Source organism: Anser cygnoides, chromosome Z (genome assembly GCF_040182565.1).
Source record: "Anser cygnoides isolate HZ-2024a breed goose chromosome Z, Taihu_goose_T2T_genome, whole genome shotgun sequence".
NCBI classification, from domain to species: domain Eukaryota; kingdom Metazoa; phylum Chordata; class Aves; order Anseriformes; family Anatidae; genus Anser; species Anser cygnoides.
The window spans coordinates 44,044,437-44,059,207 of record NC_089912.1 but is presented as its reverse complement, the minus strand read 5'-3'; the positions used below and the strand labels follow the sequence as shown (position 1 = coordinate 44,059,207).

The window sequence follows — 14,771 nt, the reverse complement described above, 5'->3', positions numbered from 1 at the left end:
TGTTTGTTTTATATATATATATATATATATATATATATATTTACAAATAAAAGACTCAAACATAACCTGACTGATCGCTCACCTCTAGGAAATCATACCTAGATGAGGCTTTGGTATGTTTACTCTTGCAAACAGAGAGAGATACATGACAACTCACTTTTAACTCTTTAAAGAATAACAAATAAGGTTATGCAGTGCTCATTTGTTAGCTTTGTCAAACTCCAGTTGGATATCTTCAACAAATATATAGAGATCAATTTATTTTTTTTCCTGACATAACTTTCACTCTTAGTGTGAAAGTATGGCTAAAATCCTATTTAATCAGACCTAGCATGGAAAACTGACGCCAACACACACACATGATGAAAAGAAAGACTAATCTTTTCCTCAAACTACACAGACTACTTTCATTCAGATACGGTACATACAAACTGTTGACCCAAAGAGAAAGGCATTTCTGACATTTTTTAGTCACATGACAATGTGACATGTCTGTGATTCCCATCTCCATCTCCGTTCCAGCTAAAGCATTAAAATGTGTTACAATGAGTTCTTTTAAGTGCAGGATTAGCATATGCAAGAGCGCAATTTGTTCAGTGATATGTTAATGCTGTGAACAATACTGAATGACTTGAGAAAAATAAATCTCCTTTCATGAAGGCCTGGTAAACCTAGTTCCTAAAAGCCAAGTACATGCTTACGTAAATAAATATATGCTCATATAAATATACAAATAAATATGTATTTACAAGTATGCATGTATATCTCACAAAAGAGAAGACTAATAGAAACATATATACTATGATATAAACGCAAACCCTCAAATAAATACTTACATTTACCTAAGAGAGACAAAGATATTTATTCTTAATATATCATAAACATATACTAGTAGCCAGTGAACTGCACACTGAACGGCTTCCCCTTCAAAACCTGGAAACACCAGGGTAGTTTGCTCATGTATTAGAATTCAGTCCTAAGGAGAAGGAAAACAATACAGGGTACATAAGGCAATCCGAATCCTCTTTTTCCTACTTCAGACACGGTGCTTTAAAGCCAACTCTAAGCTCTTTTATTCCTGACTATTCAAGCTAAACAAATGCCAAGGGGCTTACATAAAGCATATAGGAGGGTCTAATGAAATTCAGTATAAAGAAGCTCAAAATAATGTCTTTACCACAATGTTTTGCAGCTAAAAGGTGGGCTTGTTGGATCACTGAACTAATTGCTTTGACAAATACAGTCTGAATTTAACCCTTCATCTCCTTCCCAAATGCATACCAACTCAGGGATTTACTGGTTTGAAAACATTGAAATGCATCTTCAACATTTTAATACAGAATCCATCATGACTTTAGCAGTAGAAACATCTTAAGTAGTAAGCTGTAAATTCAAACTTTGTTTGAAAATTCAAACTTGATCGCAGATTTGAGAAAAGGCAAATGGCTGTTCTTAAAAAGTTTTTTTTCTTGAAAAGATACTTCCCTTAACAAAAAAAAAACATAGAAAATCTGTTTTATTGATGAAAAGCTTACAACAGAACAGTAAGTTAGGTGAAGAAAGGTGAATACACTCAGTTTCTCATTTTAAACTGCCAAAATTAAGCGTGACTAATAGAAAGGTGGCAAGGGGGCAGCAGCTGGGAAAAAAATTAGAAACCCTGCTAATTGAAATTACTACGCAGAACCGTAAGGAGGAGCTTGTAAATTTTAGCATAAAATGTGTGTAGTTACAAGAGCTGTTTTTATTTATTTTTCTGGTTTAAAGTAAAGTCTACCTAGACAATGCTGACAATATTCTGTAGCTTGTCTTCTAGAATTTCAATACAGAGAAACTTAACAAGGAACTCAGAATTACATAAAATTAGATCTGAGTATGTGAGTGTATCACAGTTACTGTGATATTCACTTATTTATGACATGTGAAATCATCAATCACTGCACAAAAGCAAAAATATGAAACAGTTATTGGGATGAAACATCTCTATTCCAAGAACCAACTGACTGGCCGCACCCAAGACTTGCAGCAACTGGAGCACTGTGGGAAATGGCTATGGCTCCCACTATCTCCCAAATGCTAAATGAAGATAATGGGATTTGTTTTTTTGTCAAAATACTGACTGCTTACTTATCATGTAAATGTATCATTATTATAATCATCTAGAGTTCTGGTAAGTCCATTGTGCAAAGTGTCCCCCCTACAGAGGTTTATGCTGTTTCTCCAGCTTATCACATTCATTTAAGGCACTCTTCTCTGGCATCAGAGAATCCATGCTAGGCACTGTTGTAGAACAGTTTATTGCACAACAGCTATACTATACACAGGAAATAAGACCACGCTGTATTCTGGCAAAATCTATCATTAAGCTCAAGTAAAAAGTTACTGTTTTTTTTCCTTTAGGAGTAAAAGGAACCGTTAACAACTGTGACCAAAATCAGGTAAAGAGTAACTTTAGATTAAAAAACAGCTTGCGACTGTAAACTACTACTATTATTAAAACTATTGGTTTTGTAAGATTTTGTTCAAAAATATGGAACCATGCATCTTTTAAAGCTGTGCTTACGATATTTATCTAGAACACTATGGAAAGAAATGAAAATATAAATACATGAAAATACAAATTTTTTCATAAAATGAAAATACAAATAAGCATTGGAAAACAGATGCTTTTATAAGCCCTGGGCTATTCAAACCTCTTATGGATAGATGTAACATTAGATGTCATGTTAACTTCAAGGAAATTGTTCTGAAGACAGATCACACAACATACACAAAACCCAACAACAACAACAACCAAACACTCACCTTTCCACACCAGCTCTGGTATAGTTTATATTTGCCAATAGCAACAGCTTCACAAGTGATAGAGTTCTGTTTATCTTTTCTTAAAATAAATAAATAACATAAAAGTCTATTTAGTTTTTCTATTAGGCCTACTGACATCTGACTTATCAGAAGTAGGATTTTAAGTTCCATTTTAACTGTAAAATTTATTTTTTTAAATATTACAAAAACTTTCAGTTGGGATTACTCTTCAGTGATGAACAAAAGAAGTATGCATGTGTATACATACACACACAGAGTTAGATTTCCTAAAGAGAAACTGCATGATAGTGGTTTTATGTTTTGTCTTAATTTCAATAAGACTAGACACGTAATTGGGGATAAATCTTGTTCTCTTACTAGGAGTCCAATTTATTAGGATTACCAAATACAATGTCTGTATATCATGAATCTCAGATCAGAACATCAGATCAGAACAAATGACAAAAATCAATTTAATACAAATATTATAGTTCTCCTGAACTAAATTCAAAGGTTATTCACATGGACCGCAATCTTCAAGAAAATTTCAAAAAAAGAAAAAAAGCCATGTATACCTCTTCTTCCTGTCAGTGCTACCAGGCTTCCTAAAGGCTTTAGAACAAGCTACTTGGAATCTCAAAGCAACTTTTCCGCCAGCAATATTTAAAACACTGAAAGCATCAGAAGCAAATATGAAAGTAAAACATAGTCGTGATACACAATAAGAAGGTTGTTCCAGGTTCCTTAACACAAATATAATGCACATTATTTAAATGCGTTCCTCTGGCTGCCATGCCATTTCATTGCCTGTATGAACTACTTCCAAATGTGCATGTGTGTCAGAAGTACAGGCTGAGAGCCCACAGTATCTCATTTTAGCATTTTGTTGTAATACAGCACAGACAACTCACTAGTCCATTCAGACCTAACTAACACTACGCTGATCATTACAGCGGTTAAACAACAGCATGTCCATCACAGCTGTGTTTGTGGTTCAACCACACCTGGTTCCAGTCAAGTTCCACCTTTTCTTGTGGTGGTCTCCTTACCCAACACACGCACACCTGCTGTGCTTGGTCATTCACCAGCTTGCTGTACATCTGTGCACCCAGTTGCCAGTACAACCACCACTGGCTGCTCTGCTTATTTAACCATTAAACCATAACACAGCTGCTGTACAACGCGCAAGTGCTATCTGCTGATACCCACATGTATTCAGGAACAAACACAGTCCTCTGTTACAGCAGGCAAAACAGGACCAGGTCTAACATACACAGCCAGCTCACTGGTCATTCAGCAGTCCCACTGCTCCCTACCAAGACTCAGTGACAGGAATAAGTCTCAAGTTGGAGGGGGAGCTAACACTTAACCACCCTCAAAAATACAGAAAGATTGCACTTATTCTGTTCCAGAATTATTAAATTCCTTTGGTTGAAAATGCTTCTTGCAAACACAACACAAAACACAACAACACAAAAATTAATTTGTAAAGTGAGTGGGTTTTGGTTGATATTACTGGTGATGGAAAGCTGACTTCACACTCTTTCCTCCCACCATTTTAACTTAGACTATTATGTTTGTATTACAAGCATGGGAAGCTAGAAGCCTAAATGGATTCGCATCACTCTCCACATTGATTCAGTAATAATGAGAGATTAAGAGAATAAAGGTTCTGTTGATTTTGACATTTTCTACCAAATTCTACCAAATGTTTGTCAAAATGAAAATATCCACAAGAGCACACACCAGAACACTCCAATCCTCTTGCCCTGTTTTGTTACCTGTCACCAGCCCCATGCTAGTTTATATCAGTTACAAACTGAACTGCAGCACAGCATCCCATCATCTTCTGCGCAACTGACCCCTGCTGAAGCTAATTTGTGGTTTGCATCCATAAGGACTGTAAGACTTACTTTTAAGTTGACAAAGCCAATAAAAATAAAAGGCATGATTGATTAAAGAAATTCAAGTTCCTAAATTCAAGCTGTTATAATGGAAAAATACTACTTTCTTGACAAAGGCAAAGATGTATATATATGTAACAGTGAAAATTACTCTAGGCTTTCGTGTAACTCATTTTGTGATTTTTTTTTCTTTTTCTTTTTCATTTAAAATAATTAAAACATAAAACAAACACAGCTTGCATTCAATATCAAACAAAGAGTAGCATTCAGTTGTGCATGTCCCCTTCCTTCAAGACTACAATGGGAAGAATGGGACAGAGACTGAAGGACAGAATATTTTCTGCTCTAAGAAGAGATCATTTGTTTACAAAACAACAACAGCATTTATGCTTACTACCAGTGGCAGAAAAAAAATCTTGCAAACTTTAAGAATAATTTTTTAAAAATAAGCACATTTTTCATGAGAACAAAAGGTAAACACCAGCTTTAATGAAAATCCAAAGCACATAGTTAAGTCAGATTTCCCTGTCTACAGATTACTGATCCAACACTGCACTTGCCAAGCATTTGCATTTCTATGATGTCCAAGCAGGACATAAGAATGGTGGGAAGACAAGTGACAAACGAACACCTAAGATGAGTTTGACAGACATTGCCAGTATGTTCCCAGAGAAAAACGTAGACAAAATTCTTTTGCACTGATGTCTCCAAAAACTTTATTGAACTTCAGTTGCAAAATTTGCTTACTTTCCCTGATTTCATTAACTGCAGACGGACTGTGTCACAATCATAGGAATGCCTGAATTCCCACAATAACATAACCCAGCTTTGGCCTGTTAGAGCTACAACAGCCAAAACCCACCAGCTGTTATTTATGTAGATTTACACTTTCATTCTGACCAAGTAATTCTAGTATTTCATGTATGAAGTGATTTTTTTACTATTACTAATTTCTAAAATATTAGTGTTTCATTAGCATGCATTTACAAAGAACTTCCTTTCATTTCACTTCCTGAAACTTTAAGTAACGGGAAAAAAAGTAGCACTTTTAAATGTAGCAGAAGTGTAAAATGGATACTGATCACAATCAAGAACAATGAATTCACTATATCTTTACATTTTATCTTACATTCATTTATGAATCTCATTGTATTTCTAAACATACAATACACAAAAAATCTTGACTGCATATTTGCCTAAGTAGGCTTTAAAAAAATAAAACCAAATCTCATTTAAAAAGAATATAGTCTAATATGCCACAATGTGCTATAATTGAGTTTGGTTTTAAACCAAAGGGTGTTTCAGACTTGCACATATAAGCTACCAGCTTCTACTGATGACACCGGAAGGTCACACTAGACATATCTGATGAAAATCATACTGTAGTATTTCATGGTAATACCAAACATCACAGTTGCTTCAGGTAACTAACAGCATGGGTCTTGGTTTCTTTGATGATGAAAGCAAGCCTTCGTCAGGATTTCTGGCAGCAGCATTACACTTCAAATGTAAGTCTGAAAAAATCAACTTCATCGCATCTTGACAACCTAGATGTTATATAGTAATTTGCAAAAATAAGAGCCTACTGCTCAGCTGGAACCATACATAATTAAACAGACCTGCTGGTACGCTTTGTGACCAATTTTATATTACCCTTTAAATGCATTTAAAAAATAATCCATTAAAGATATAAGACAATTAGAGAAGCTCAAAGATCAAATCACTTCCAGCTGACTATTTTGGCTACAAATCTGAATGTCGCTATCACTTCATCTCTCACTGACGATATCATCTGTTAAACCAAGACTCTAAGACAACACTGTGTTTAAACAATTTTAAGTTCAAACTTAAGTTGACCTGTATTCAGCTATTAAAGCATAACTTAATTATGAAGTATTATTCACCACTGAGACCAAAAAGAAATTATAGGCACAGTAGTATAGTAACCCAAACTCAATTTATCTGTATTACAAGACTCTGAAATAAAGTCTCAGATTGTTTACCAGACACTTAGTGATAACTCAAAAAAAAAAAAAGCCAGGTATCTCACCTGGTACATATAAGAAACAAGAAAGCTTGAGTTATATACATGGGGACAGAAGTAACTAGAACAATGACTATATGTACTGTGAAAAAAATTGACATATATATAACTAAGCAAGAGATGCTGCAAACCTCCTACAACAAAATAGGTGGCTTAATTTTGACAGTTACTTCGAAGGCAAGAACAATTATCAGCTACATGACAGATGAGTCTGAATTTCACAACATTGTGAAATATCTGATTTTGGAACTCAAAAAACCCTTTGCATACTTTGCTATTGAAGTCAATCCGACAGAAAAAGGGTGCAAGTGCATTGTGCCTGTTCTTTCAAAGTGGTTATTCAATGAAATTTTATATCAAAGTACATGATGGACATGTACTTGGAGGAAAAGGTTGGGGAGAGCAAGAACAGGAAACATAACATAACCACTGAGCTTTAAATTTAAAGTCATTGCTCCTCCTAGGTATATGTGCATGTGAGAACACGATGACTCCTATGAAAGTCCTAGAGAATCCTGCTTTTGGCCAGCATCACTTAAAGAAATATATCCTTATAGGTCTGAGACTTTAGGAAAACCTAGCCTGAAATTAGTTCCTCAGTCACACTGGCATTAAGCAAGGTGAAATGAATGTTCTTACTTAGTAATCTGAAAATAAAAAATAATTGCCTTAAGAGATATGCAGAAAGTTTCCAGTAAAGTAATTGTCTAGCTCTAGTATTAAAAACAAGCAAACAAACTACATACCAAAAAATTTAAAAAGAAATCAACCAAACAAAAAAAAAAACAATCAAGCAATAAAGTCAGGAGTTTAGTACCATAAGCTTATGTTAATTAATAACTGTTTCACATTTCTTGTCTTTTCTGATTAAGACAAAAATAAACGGAGCTCTAATTCACCTCTGGCATCAGCAAGCAGAGCTAGTTTTCTTACTTGAAATGATGTGAAAGCTGTACCTGTCCATCTCCAGCAGATTAATAGATTAACAATAATAATCACAAGACATAACAGTATAAAAAGCTGTTACAAAAAGCAGTTCTTTAGCAGCATTATTTTTGGCGTGGGTTTTTTGTTTGGTTTTTGCTTTACAAAGATTGTCTTAGGCAAACTGTATTACATTTTATATCTAAAGGAAAGAACAGTACTGCTAGAGAAGCACAAATTAAGTAGTAAAGGAGTTCTTGCAGATTCATTTAAAGAAACTACAGCCAAACATAGCTGTAACACATGAGTTCTAAATTTCTTACCCGTCCTGCAATTCTGTTCCTGACAATCCTTAAGGAAACGTCTTAACTCTGACATAATGTTATAAACTAAATTGCAATCAAAGTTGTTTGATTTACAGTTTGGTTTTTTTATATAAGAGAATTAAAAGTCAAGTAGCTCATCATTCTGCTCAGAAATCTGATTCCTAAACTCCTCCAAGCAAAATATTTAGTTTAGTAATCTGCATAAACCAAGAGATATCTTAACTGTAGGCACATGTGTCCATTATAAAACTGATCAAAAGGACAAATCAGACAAACAGTGCAACTTCTGATTGCTACTTAAGGTAGAAGTGGAAAGGTTAGCAGGAGTGTTGGTACTTACTGTGCCCGGCTCTCTGTCTGCTCCCGTAGTAACCAAGAAATGCACAGACATGCCCGTTCAGACACAGAGGCAAGAACAGAAATAAAAAAGGGGGGAAAAAAATTAGAACACAAGCCACAAACAGTTTTCAAATGGCTTTTATTTATATAAGTCATTGCACATTCCTAATACAGTGATTTCCTGAAAATTACAGTATTTTGTAAACATGATTTACAGTTTAACCATACACAAAGCCTAGTTTTATTTCATGACAGAATAAATTATTTTCTTTTCAAAAATTAGTCAAGTGCAATTTTGCCCAATATTTAATTGCGTACTAGAATTTAAGCCTATGAAACTAAAGTAACAGATGCAATTATCTAAATCCTTTGTTTGAACACATTCACTTCAAAATTTAACTTCTCATTCCCCCTACCTTCCCACCCACCTACCCATTTAACACCATTTCTTTCTTTGAAAAAAATTACCCATTTAAGCAGTTTAACAGTTTTCCACAATATGGTGCAGGCCACTGGTGTTGCACTAAACATTTACCAGGATGTCAAAATGCCCTGCAAACTATAGGGCATATGACACCTAGTGATCCCCATTTAAAATACTGAAGGTTTCCAAGCTGAATTTTGCTTCAGTGGTATATATGCAGACATTTTTTTAAGTTTGCCAACAGTTTATTGTCATTCTATGTAACTTGATTTCTTTAGAGATGCACATAACTTGCAGCAACGCGCAAATCTGACAGTGTCCTAATCAGGCCTGCCATGCCTCTCACCTCTGTGGTGTTCTGCATCGTGATGCTTCTTGTCATCTTTTATTGCCAAGTGAGACTGCCCACCCAAAGCACTAGAAAGGGCAAGGAGGCCAGCACTGCTTCCGAGTGGAGGGATTCCTGAAGGCTGAAGTCCTGATGGATGCGGTGTTAGAGGCACTGGAGGTCCATGGCCATGGGAGAGATGTTGAGCCTGCAACTGCTGCTGCTGTTCCCAGCGTTATCGTCATCCCCAGAAGAACAATGCATAGCACATGGTTTGGGAAGGAAAAGGGAGAAGAGGTTTGGTTAGTTATTGAAAACCAACAGTGGATATTTTGCTTTTTTTTTTAAATCTAGGCTCTCCTTTTTGTTCCAGTACACTATAGATACTGCACTGTATCATGCTGTCTGTGGACAACTCTGATTATAACCTATAAAGCAAGAAGACTAACTGAATACTTGTTCTACAGCCTGAGAAAAACATTCAGTGATCGGAAGCTGTTTTGTTTTAGGCAGCCACTTTCTGTCATAACATTACGAGTGACAAACACACAGCAGTAGCAGAACTCCAGAGAAGGCCTCAAAATCTTCCCTTTCTATAGAAAGGAATGCCACTGCTCTGGGAAAAAAAAAATAACAATAATAATTCTCTGGCAAGACTGATTTAAACCCAACTCCATCACCCCTGCTATCCAAATCTAGAAAGAATAATTAGGTTTATATTTTGAATATTAATAAATAAATAAAAGACACCACACAATTTTATACTTAGTGTAGTTAAACCTGTTTTTTTTTTTTTCTACTGAAGCTTTTGAAAAAAACTGTTTACGAGCTAACATTGTGTTTAGGAAACAACTTGGAGCTTAAAATCCAGGTACTCCAGAGAGCATCAACAATATCACAGAACTCCCCAAAGGAAATACAGTAGTAATGAATTAAAGTATCTCTTTGTATTTCAAAATCAGCTGACAGGGTCTGTACCCTGATGAGTGAACATACACATCCCAGTGATCAAACTGACAAAATAACCTTCAAACAATTTTAGAAAAAGGTTCCTCATAACGGAAATTTTTTAATATTTACTCAATAGGGAAGTTATTTTCTAATTAAAGCTGTTATGGTTCTACTAACATTTTCAAAGTTCAGCTAACCACTTATTTTGACCAAAATGCTGAGCATAGATTTCTTGAGAAAATTAGGTTTCAAAACCATCTTTAGCTCAACCATAGCTCCTCTTTAGTTTGCTACAGCAAAACAGATGTTCTGCCTCTTTCCTGCTTTCTTGTGCCTGGGCACACAAACAGAAAACAACAAACTTCTCTCTCTTGGACACACTCCACCCGCCCACTGCTGAATGTAGACATCATCAAAAAAGCAAGAGAATATCACTGAACTTGTGCGATCAAACATATGTCGGACAAGCAAATGTCTGATCTACTCAATGACAGCCATCCTGTAAGAGTAGGCAAAGTTGTTACAGTACTACTGAGAGCTACTGGAAGCTCACCTAAGCAGAAGGTAGAATTAAGGTCACAGTATTTCACAAATTACTCCAAAATATGCAATCAAAAATATTCCAAAATATCTTCTTCCATATGTCCCAAGACTCTAAGACAAACAAACCAACAACAACACCCACATAATATCTACAGGCAGATGAATTACATTAATATTCAGGTAACTAGCATACCTCTGTAACTTTTATTTCTCAAATCTCCACCCAAGATGTTCCTTGAGCTGTTTAAAAATGCCTGCAGACATAAGTGACTGACATTGAAGAACTCTGGACTGGACCTGCTATGCTTACACTTTTCTGTTGTCCCCAGCTGCAAAGCATCCATCATTTACTTGTTTCTCATATACAGGACAAACCTCAAAAATCTACTAAAACCCCTTCAGGCAATTTTCCAAAGCCACAATTTTACCAAAGCTTTGGCTTCTTATACCAAATTTCACAAATTCCTTTTCATATGGTGTACAAAAAATTTATTCTTCACTGCAATACATGTATATTCTCATCTCTGTTCTTACCAACTCTTAAATACCTTTAAAAGGCAAGGTAAGAGAAAGGTAGCTCTTGTTCTTTTACTTTAATGTTCATAAGAACCTAGAAAGTAGCATTCTGAAGGAAGCATTAGGAGTTATTTTCATTTTACAAAGTTAAAGCAGCAGACCACCTTCTACAAAATCAAGTAGCTATTGCCAGTGAAATCTCATTTCACTACTCTGCTGCTTCTTCAGAAGCATCAGTAAAGAGCACTGCAATACTGTTTGTTTTTTTTTCCACTCAGACTCTGAAGAACATGAGGACATCACTCCCTCACAGACTTTATCAGTAGTTTCCACCATATTTCCTCAAATCAAGAGAAAACTTGGTGTTTTGGAAGGCTCTTTAAGAGAGATGGTATCTTAAGTCATTCTGTTCCTCTTTGATCAATGAGGTCAGTCATCTGCACTTCTAGCCATGCAACAATGGGCATCAGCAGCACTATAATGCATTCATAACCTTGGTCTTGTCCCCAGGTGCACTATCACACTGGATTACCTAGCTGTGGTATGAAATTGGCTAAGAACAGAAATTGATTTCTCCCCTCCAAATCAGTTTTGTGGAGAGAAACCTGCTCCTTTCTCCAACAGTGAGCTCAAATTAGCTTATTTTGCAGTGTGGGCACAGGAAGTCAAAACAGGGAAATGAAGTTAAATTGTTTCTATTCTTGTTCCTGTGGCTTCAGGAAGCCTATGAAGATTCTGCTTTCTCATGCCCAGTTCAATTAGCAGATAAATTAATCCACATGATTTCAGGAAGCAAAGCTTAATGTCTTTAGAAACCAACCTGCTAAGGACATGCTACCTGCAGTTACACTTGCTCTCCTTTGTAGCCTACACAAAGTGTATTTTGCAAGTCCCAGAAATTATGAACAGATTAATCTCTTCCAATAAAGTCCTTAACGCTGAAAGAATGTGACAAAGAAGGGCTACATCCTGTTTCTCTGACAGGACGGCATGTGAAAGGTGGGGAGCCATGCTCAGCTTAAGGTATAGAACAGAGTACGAGAGCTGTAAGTGGAAACTCATCGTGACACCCTGCAGCTTTGCAAAATGGTTACTGAGGGCAGCAGAGGAAGAGAGTTCACAAAGATGCTTATATATGCAACAATGTTAAACAGACATAAGACTGAAAACGTGGTCTTTAACGCCAAAGATGTTATTTCTGGTTTAATGTCTATTATCTGAAACTTGCTGCTATTTATGACTGACATATATTGATTTACTGTTTCTATACTATTTGTCTGTAATAAGTTCTTCCTAACACACCAATGAAGATAATCCTTTCCAAAAGTTCATACCCTGTTACCTTTTTATTTATACAACTTGAATTGCCAAAAGTGTACTCCTCCTATGAAGAATGCAGAAGAAGGAATATGGTACTGCACACAAAGAGAAAAAGTAAAGACAGGGTAGATGCATAACAGCAGTGCTCACCAGATGTATTTAGTAACTAGACATTTGCCATTGTACATCCTAGAAACAATTGTTATGCATATAATCACTTTACTGTCACTTCAAAGACACTAATGCCTGCTCTGCCACCTTTTAAGAGCTTAGCAGCAGTGAGATATAAAACTGAAGAAGCTGGCAGCAGTATCATGGTCCACTAGGCATGTTCATTAGCACTTAATTAAAAACTAGACACCTGCCATAAGAAATGTGCTCAGAAAAGGATGAGTAACAGGTCTGTCTTACTACCAATTATTACCATTACTTGAAGAGCAAGGGCTGTGTCTGGTTTCAGAGAGATGTGGGAATGCAGAAAAGAGGGCAATGATGCATACATAAGTGACTGCACTGAGATAATTAACCATAGCACTGATTTTTAAAAGCATCAATAGTTCACCCACCATTTTGTTGCAAAAACAGAAGCTCTTCATATTTGCAAAGGGAGGAAAGAAATGGTGCATTCAGCTTACTGTCTACCATCAGATTTTATTGCCTATTTTTTTCCCAGTACCCCCATAACTAGTCTGCAAAGACCCCTGCAGAGACCCCAAAATCAACATGAAAAACACAGTGCTTCCTTCTCCAATCTAGTACCTCCTAGCCACCTTAAAGATGGTACAGTTCTTCACCTCCAACATCCTAGTTCAAGCTATACAGAGATCTTTAACCAGGACTCAAAATTCAGAACGAATTTTTGATCTCTGCCACAGGCTTCCAGAGGCAGAGTTGGTAAATTCTTGTTTATATACAGCAAATCCATGTCACAAACACATACCTCCTTTCGGTTCTTTATCTATTAATACTGACCATGAAGCGCTGAAGTTCCCATTTCTACCATAAAGCAGTTCTACTGATGTCACAAATACCTATGGCTTAGTCTAGTTTTGAATTCCTAGTTTTGAACAGTCGTGAGTATTCCTCTATTCTTAAACAGAAATGTCTTCTACTCTTAAACAGATATGTGATGTACTATTCAGTATCTATTCAATTGCACTGAATTCAGAATTCACAGGTAATTGGAAACCAACAGTGGAAAAAGGTTACATATCTGGTCCCAAACTACAATAGCTGACTTCTCCAGTGCTCTTCTGAACAAACATCTAGGAAGAGAAGAAGAATTCTAGAAAACCCGATCAGCACTAGCTCTGGTAACACTATTAACAGTGGCTACATAGATTCGTTCTGAAAAAAACGTATGGCAAGCACAAAAGTAACTTAGAGACCTAAAATGCAAAGGGCACTATTTCATGTCAACTGCTGTAGAACAGAAGAAACATGACTTTATTAAACTCAAGAAGGCAGAAAGATATGAAGAAGAAAAAAACACAAAACAAAAATAATAAAAAAACACCAGACAACCACTACCAAAACAACAAAAAGCATTACTGTTTACTTACACTGCCATATTCTCTCCCTTCCCAAACAAGTGCTTAAGTGGAAGGAGGTGAAAAGTAGTATCAAATCTTTACGGCCAAATGAACACGAGGGCCACTGTTTGAGCAGATACAGACAGCCAACCAAGAAATCTTTTCTCTCCCTGTTTAGAAAGATTCTTACAACCAACATTGCAACTGTGACCTTCCAAAAAAGGAAACAACCCAAGATAATGCTCCTGCCAGATCCAGCCTTCTACCTCACCTTGGAAAGACAAAAACCTGCACACACCACCCACAGTAGCAATAGCCAAACCTAGCAGTAACTCTCATTTGACAGCCTAATCCATAAACTTACACTTGCATTTAAATGTCTGTAATTACTTTCAAAAAACTACTTCACCTACAGGTAAGCACATTCTGAAGGATGCCAGACAACCCTCCCTTAAAAATATATCCACATTCTTCTTTACAAATGTGAATGGACTCGTATACAGATATATATTGGCAATACTTTCCAACATGGATTGCTTACTACTCAACTTTCTAACTTCAACAGCAGCAGCTGTGTTTCCTTTTCTCTGCCTTTGAATGCTTCTTTTTCTTCGATATCATGACTATTAGACTAATTGCAAAGTGTGTTAGAGGTCCCTGCAAGACATTTCCTTCTGACCTATTTGAATCCTATTCTTCAATACCATAGCAGTAACCTGCAAAATCAAGCTCTGAGTTTGTTTTCTTCTGCAGGTGACACAGAAACCAGGACAAGTGGCTGAAATGACTGAAGGCCATGCTGCCATCCAGAGGGA

The 14,771-nt window shown here is 36.2% G+C and overlaps 1 protein-coding gene across 7 annotated transcripts in view; it reads right to left on the bottom strand.

Annotated features, from left to right (window-relative positions):
- LOC106045453 (TLE family member 1, transcriptional corepressor) overlaps positions 1-14,771 on the bottom strand; it is an 85,534-nt gene that overhangs the window by 35,290 nt on the left and 35,473 nt on the right. For 4 of the 7 annotated variants that reach the window (XM_066987879.1, XM_066987881.1, XM_066987882.1 and 1 more), the window contains exons 7-8: positions 9,113-9,317; positions 8,344-8,360 (exon numbers count right to left, since the gene is read on the bottom strand). In XM_066987879.1, coding sequence (XP_066843980.1) covers positions 8,344-8,360; positions 9,113-9,317 — 222 coding nt within the window. The remainder of the gene's footprint in view (positions 1-8,343; positions 8,361-9,112; positions 9,318-14,771) is intronic. The other 3 variants (XM_066987880.1, XM_066987883.1, XM_066987885.1) reach the window with 1 other exon arrangement.